Genomic DNA, 7,721 nt, shown 5'->3' with positions numbered 1-7,721 from the left:
ATATCTATTAATAATTGTAGAGTGAACAAAAGTGGAGCCAGCACCCAGGGCAAGACATATGACATTGCCAGTCACTTGGGAGCCTGGCTCGTGCTCCTCTTCGGGGAGTCCAGCCCCATCTGCCTCTCAGACTAACCCTATCCTAACTACAAGCACATTAATTTTGGTCAAAAATATGAAGTTAATACTGTACCCATTTTGAAAACTTTATAAAACCTTTAAAATAAAAAAATAAAACTTTAGAATATCTTAATGTATTCTGTTGTGTGTATTTTTTCTTCATTTATGTTTTTGCATATAGCTGGATTTTGTTCTATTTTGGGGTTGTATTCAATTGTATACAAGTTTCTGCTGTTGCTGGGCCTTTGGGTTGTCTCCTCTCTGGCCTCTTACTCCCCTCTTCTGAACATCCTCCCACACATATATTGGAACACTCCTCACTTGTGCCTGAAAATTAATTTCTTGGTCACAGGTTATGTGAATTCAAATTTTATCTTGCCAGACTGTTTTACAACAGGGTATTTTGTTTTGTTTTGTTTTTACCAATTACACACTCACCAGCTTCACATGAGGGTACTCGTTGCGATTCCTTTTTGCAAAACTTTTGTGATAATCAGCCTTCTTAGTTTTAGCCAATCAGGTGAGGGCATAGGGATATGTAATTATGATTTGCATTTCCCTGATTATTAATAAGAGTGAGCAATTTTTTCATGTTTATTGGCCAGTTGGGTATGCTCCTTCATAAAGGGCCTAATTAAGTATTTTTGTCCATTTTTCTGCTGGGTTGTCGACATGGTAGTTTTTTATATATTTTGGTTATTAACTCTTTATTGGGTATGGGTAATACAATTTCCCACTCCTTGATTTGTCTTTTCATTCTCTTTTTCCTATCTTTTGATAAAAGTCCCTCTTCTACTAATACAAATATTATTAAAAGTAGCTAACACATGTGGTGATTATCAAATACCAGACACTGTCCAATGTGTTCTGTGTAAGAATAACTCAATCTTCACAATGACCCTATAAAGAAAATCCTATTAACCAGGTTTCTTACATCAGGAAACTGAGTCAAAGAGACATTAAGCAACTTACTCAAGGTGACAAATCTAGTAAGTGGTGGAATCAGGTATTTAAATAAGAATCTCCAAGATAATTCTTTAAAAAGGAGAAAAAGAGGGGTGACTACTTCTCCCCTAACAAACTGCAGTATTTGTGCTGAATGGATAGATACATCCACGTACAAAGAGAGGAACCAGATATGATATACGTATACGTGACAATCTGTATCTAATACAGGTGATATACCAAGATGGTATGAAGGAATGGACTGTTCGATATGTAGTTCTTACATAAATTTGGGATGGATTGCATGCTGAAAATACAAAACAGAATTTTAAGACTATAAGAGGAAGTATTAAAGAACATCTTTATGAACTCAGAGTGAAATAAATACCTTAGAGAACCAAAGCATTATGATGGAAATGTCTGATATATTTAACTGATTCTAATATAGTGACAAATGTGATAGTGAATTTTATGTATGGATCTAACTGGTCTAAGAGATGCCAAGTTAGCTGGTAAAGCTTATTTCTGGGTGTGTCTGCGTGGGAGACTTGGGAAGAGATTATTAGCAATTGCCTCATTAGGCTGAGTTAAGATGCCTTCACCAATACAGGTGGAATCATCCCAGCCATTCAGAGCCTGAAGAGAAGAAAAGATCAGGAAAAGGACAAATTCCAAATTCACTCTGTTTGAGCTGAAATGTTCTTCTTTGCCCATCCTGGGACATTTTACTTAGGCATTCCTGGTTCCTGGGATTTTAGCCTAAGACTTAGACTTACCTTATTAGGCCTTCGAACTCAGATTGAATATGCCACCTGGTTCTCTGGCTTGCAGATTTGGCAGATCATGGGGTTTCTTGGTCTCAATAACCGCTTGAACTAATTTTTGTAATAAAGCTTCTCATTTATCTGTATCTTCCCTACTGGTTCTGTTTCTCTGGAGAACTTTGATTAATATAATGGCATAAAAAAAATTAAAAGAAATTACAGGCCCTGGCTGAGTGGCTCAGTTTGTGAGAGCATTGTCCCATACACCAAATCATGGCACGTACCTACATCGTGGATTCTTGTTCCAGTCAGGGCACATAGGGAAGGCAAACGATAGATGTTTTCCTCTCACATTCTCTCTCTCTACCCCCTTCTCCCTCCTTTCCTTTCTTCTCTAAAGTCTAAAGTTTAATATTGCATGTGGACATGTTCTTGGGTGAGGATTAAAATCAATAAAAATAATGAAAATGTCAACACTTTAAAAAATAAATTACAGGCTAGAAGTTTTTCATCATACATAAAATAATGATGTAATACTCCAAATATCATAAAACTTCCATAGATCAGTACAAAAAAAAAAGTCAACCTCAAAAAAGTGAACAAAGTCTCAGGACAAGCAATTCACAGAAGAAATCCAAATGGCAAATAAATATGAAAAAATGTGCAGGTCACTAGTAATCAGGGAAGTGCAACAGGATACTATTTTTCATTCATTTAGGTTAGAGAAAATAAAAATGTCTGACAATTTTAAAAAAAAATGATAAAGATATAGAGAAACCAGAACTCCCCCATGCTGCCAGTGGAGAGAGAAATTGGAGGCTAATCTGGTTATTCTTAGAAAAGTTGAAAAAGAACATAAATACAACCCAGTTATTCTATTTATATGTATAAAGCTATTCAGTAAACCACTGTTTAAATTAACAAAGATTTGGAAGTAATCCTATTGTCCATTGGCAGAATAGACAAAAACAAAAAACAAAAAACAAATACATAGATCTAGTTGACTTGTTGGACTGATCAAAGCTTACATGTCACAATGTTTTCAGATCTTGTAAATGTAATATTTACTTTTTAAAAAGATAGTGGGGGGTATAAGTTGACAAAACCACAGGTTACCTTTGACTGTGTAGACTTTCATTTGTTAACTTGGAGAATACACACTAAACTCACGATTATTTCTCAGAAGTAGAAAGAGACCTGGGATATAGGTCATGGCAGTGAGAACAAAGATGGCTGCATCCTGGCTTATATATAATTTTCATAGTCAATGTCCCTTGCTTTTCCAAGACCAAGCATAACAAAAACTTATTGGCCATGGAAGAACAGCTGGATATGGGCACCCTTTATTGAGAAGAGATGTACAAATTGAGTGTATCCAAATTGAATGTGTCAACATAAAACAAAATAGAATTTTGAATATTCTTGAAGAACATCCTTCACTACCACCCCCAGCTCCTTTTCAAGATTTAGAAACCAGTTTATTGGTACAACTAAACTGTATTTTTAATATTGCTTGTCTTTATTGGACAAAATAAATTTTAAAAATTATGAGTGAAAACCTAAGAGTGTAATGGGAGCAATACTTTCTGGGGAAAAAAACCTTTTTCTTCTTTTTCAAAAACCCCGACTTTTGTTTATCCTATGCTTCCCAGTCATCTATCTTCCAAGGAATAGATGATGATATTCCTGAACTATGACAGAAAATTTTCTGCTTCTAAAATTTAAAATAGGAAGATGAGCCAGACTATTGTCTCTAAGGAGACTTCTCTGCACTGCCATATCCACAGCTGACCTAAATTGAAGGACAAAACACCTCCTCAATATCTCAGTTACTTATCACATAAAAGTTTATTTCTTGTCCATGTAACATCTACTATGAGGCCAGTTGCTCTCCAGGGCTCCTCACTTCCAAGGGAGTCCAGTCTGCTTTCACCTTGTGGTTCCACAATCTCAATATTGTTTAACCTCCTTTGTAGTCAAGCATCTCACTCGCATCCTCCATTGTGCCTGGAATCCCTGAGTTCAGACTCTCAGCTCCAACTTTCCACAGATGCACTTCTATCTCCAGTTACACTGGGAAAAAGAGAGTTGCCTAGCTACATGGTGGTAGGGATATGACATGGGTTTTTGTTGCTCTTCACAACTTCAAATAATCACTGCTTTTCCATTACTCCTACCTTCAATTTTATAAGGTTCTTCAAATTCTCGAGCCTCACTGAAATTCTGTAAGGGAGAGCTGGGGGCAGAGGAGGGGTGGTTTGTTTCTTTGCAATGTTTTGTTCTGTATCTAAACTACCATTTTCAATTTCCAAAATTTATTCTGAGTTTGTCCACTTCTGTGCATTTGCAATGATAATGCCTCAAAATAACCATCAATTCTCACTTGTATTACTTTTGTGTAAGTTAAATGTTCTACTTCTCTTGCCCCCACACTGTCCACAGAACTAAACTCATTATTTAAAGATGTAAATCATATCAAGCAGTTTTAAATTTTCAATGCCTTCTTGTTTCAAGTTGAAAAATATTCAAATACTTAACATGAGTCACAAGATCCTACACACCCTGGACCCTGCTTGTCTCCTTCTATTCTATGGCCCAGATGCAAATAAGCTTCCTTTCTAGCCCATGATGGAGCTATTACACTTGTTTCCTCTAAGCAGAGGTCAGCTCTGGACCTCCCTTTTTGTCAAGTAGGTCCTAGAAAGGTCTCCTGCTCCAAGGAGCATGTCCTGATCACCAGAACCCGGGCTAGCCCCAGGCAATTCTGCTCTGTCATCCCATCCCCACATATTACCAATGGAAATTATCTTATTCATTTATTTATGGACTTGTTTATTGAGTCAATAAATTAACCATTACACATACAGCCTTGAAACAGAAGTGGAGACCTGAAGATATTTGGATGATGGCACTTCTGTCCTATGCTTGCTCATCTCTCCCAACAACTTGCATACTACTGCTCAGCCAAGTTACCAGATGATTCCCACCAAGTCATCCTTACGATAAAGTCTACAAATTAAATTCCCCAGCCAGCCGGCCAGGCAGAACCCAACAACCATTCCCAACTTATTTAGCAACTCCACACAGTTTTATCAGGCCATAAAAATAGGTTTTGCTTAACATGTTTTGATATAATTATAAAGAAAAGTGCAGAAAACAGTAACCTCAATCCCTCAGTTGGTTGGTTTTTGTTACCTTTAATATATTGTGAAGAAATGCCATTATAAACACATCAATGACTCAAAGATCATAAATTATTTTCTGAGCCTCTACTGACCTAATTGGTTAAAAAGGCCTAGTTTTGCATAAAATGGGGAGGAGCAAGAGAAAAGGGAGGGAAATTGGAGGGGAACCAAAGCCTAGAATTCCTCGGAAGCTGGGCATCATCCAGAGTTTTCCCAGAGGATGGGAGACTTGGGTAAGTCCGGCTTCAGCAAACTCAGCAGAACTCAGAGGGTTCACAGAGACACAAGGGTGTCCAGTGGATAAAACCTCAGATGGCGGCACAGGAGTTAGCAATGTCCAAAGACATTCCAGGGTCTGAGAGGCAGAACAAACTATGGCGAACTTGGTTAATACCATGAACTCAGCCCGTCTGGAGGCAACACCGGGGAACTCTCATGCAAGACCAGTGTGACATACAAACTTGCTTAAAGCTCTGAGATGTCTCAGGACTCCCCACATAAAACAGCAATGGGGAACAAGGCAGGCGTCCCATAGGCTTAAGAGACTGGAGAAAAGCAGCACCCGGAAGCCACGGCAGGATAGCGAGTCTCCGGGCTCAGAGGTGCAGGATTGTCCATGGACGGTTTATCCCGGGGCACAGGCTGGGCCTCGGGGTCCTGAGCAGTGCGCGCTGTGCCCACTGAGCGGCACCTCTTGACCCGGGCCTGAACAATCGGCTCTTGAGTCCCCTGTTCCCGAGGACGACGACCGCGACCGCGACCACGACCACGTCTGCCAGTGGGCTGGAGATCCCGGGCAGGTGGACCCGGGACTGGCGGCGAGGGTGGGTCGGGCTTCGAGGAGCAGCGGGCCGCGCCAGCTCCGCACTGGGCGGCAGAGGCAGAACCGCGGGCTAGCGAGGGGCGCAGGGACGCCTGGCGCGCAGGGGCGCGGCGGCGGGGCGCACCGCCCGGGCCCACCGCGCGAGGGTTGCGCGCGGCGCGGCGCGGCTGCAGGTGCCTCAGGCCCAGCGCGGCCCTCCCGGCCGCCCAGCTCTTCCTCCAGGCGCTCAGGTCCCGGCCGCCCGGAGCCGTGGGCTCCACGTGGTCCACCACAGTCCGGTCCTGCCCGCGTTTCCACAGCTCATAGCGCTCGGGCTGCAGGATGCGCACGAAGGCGTCCATGGAGAAGCTCACCCTGGCCTCCCCGCAGCTGCACTGAGAGGCCACTTTGCCATAGTCGATCCATCGCGGGGTGGCGAAATTGATGGCCTCCGCGCAGTTGAAGCCGTGATTGAAGCCAGCGTGGTAGCCGTAGGGAAACGTCACCATGAACTCTCCAGCCTCCTGGGTGATGCGACTGAAGGGAATCCCGTTCTCCTTGAGGACGCTGGGCGAGATGAGAGCCACCTTGTGCCTCAGGAAGGCCTCACAGCCCCGCGAACTGCCCGGGAAAAGCTCCCTGGCCAGGCGTTCCAGGCGCTGGCCGTGCTCTGGGGGCACCGCGTACCAAGTTTTGGGCTCCCCGAAGTGCAGGTAGTTGATGCTGTAAAGGTCCATGTCCTCCGTGTGCCAAGCGAAGGTGGTCTTCCACATGCCAAAGTACAGGTAGGGTGTGTTGACGCCTTCGATGACAACTCCGCACTCCTGCTCCAGCAAGTCCTGAATGGTCCCCAGGTGGCCAAGGTTCCAGTGTTTCGTGTTTGCATCAAACAAGGAGCCGCTGATGTCAGCGCCATATATGGGCGAATCGTAGAGGCGGGTTTTCCAATACTTCCGCTCCAAATCCTCAAAATCCAAGTGTGGTGGAGTCCGGTGTTTCCCACTGTTTGCCAAGTGGCGATACTCCCCCACTGTCATGGCTTTCTTCTTTTTGTGGTACTGAATAAACACACCTGCTCGCCCAGAGGCCACCTGCTGGAGAGGAGCGGCTATTAAGATGTCATTGATATCATCATAGGTCTGTCTGGCTTTCCATTCCTTGGGCGGAATTATCTTAGCCAGGCCAGCTCGGTGGGCACCTTGGGATTCTATGGAAGCAATGTATTTATCGAAATCATTAAACTCTTCTTTGGTAGGATAAAATATCATTATGTTACAATTCGGGTTCTGGGCACAGATAGCCTTAGACTTCATAGCTTCCATCAATAAGCAACACTCTCCAAAGATTTTAACTGTGTTTTAGATAGTGGAAGATACTGGAAAATGCTACTTTTTCACAACTAGGTTGGAATATCTGAGGCAGCAGGATCCACAAATGGAATTTTATGCTAATTAGATGATAATGTTTATCAGGCTTGCTGATTCACCAGGATACTGTACTCTCAGCAGAAACTTTGCCCAGGACTGAGACTTAGTGATGTCCCTCAGGTGGCTCTGTCCTCGTGAGATCTATTTAATCACTCAGTCCTGGATGGGAGGCACCAAATGTAGTGCCGTCAGAGCAGTATTTAAAACAAAACCTAAAAAAAAAAAAATACAGAAAGGTTAAAAATTAATGTTTGGAAATTTATTTGGAAACTAATAAAATACTATCATGGGATATTATTGCACTCTCAAAGAAAGATTAAAATTTGATAACATTGACAATACAAGAGATGGTGTGGATGTGGGGCAATTGGAATTTTCTTAGTAGAGAGAATAGAAATCATTGCATTTACTTTGGAAAATGATTGGACGGTATCTACTAAAGTTGAGCAAAAGAGAATATATGCTTGTGCTATGATCC

General features: G+C 42.4%; 1 protein-coding gene across 1 annotated transcript; it reads right to left on the bottom strand.

The window, feature by feature from the left end:
- Nucleotides 1-5,551: 5,551 nt before the first annotated feature.
- On the bottom strand, nt 5,552-7,138 carry LOC129085848 (lysine-specific demethylase 4D-like). Its single transcript, XM_054592211.1, has one exon. The coding sequence runs from the start codon at nt 7,136-7,138 to the stop codon at nt 5,552-5,554; it is 1,587 nt and encodes a 528-aa protein (XP_054448186.1).
- Nucleotides 7,139-7,721: the final 583 nt, after the last annotated feature.

Source organism: Pteronotus mesoamericanus, unplaced genomic scaffold (genome assembly GCF_021234165.1).
Source record: "Pteronotus mesoamericanus isolate MK-2021 breed Mesoamerican mustached bat unplaced genomic scaffold, CSHL_Meso_final scaffold_36, whole genome shotgun sequence".
NCBI classification, from domain to species: Eukaryota; Metazoa; Chordata; class Mammalia; order Chiroptera; family Mormoopidae; genus Pteronotus; species Pteronotus mesoamericanus.
This window is presented reverse-complemented; position numbering and strand designations above follow the sequence as displayed.

Coding starts and splice junctions, on each gene's coding strand:
- LOC129085848 (XM_054592211.1), bottom strand. CDS start 7,138: ATGGAAGCTATGAAGTCTAAGGCTATCTGTGCCCAGAACCCGAATTGT.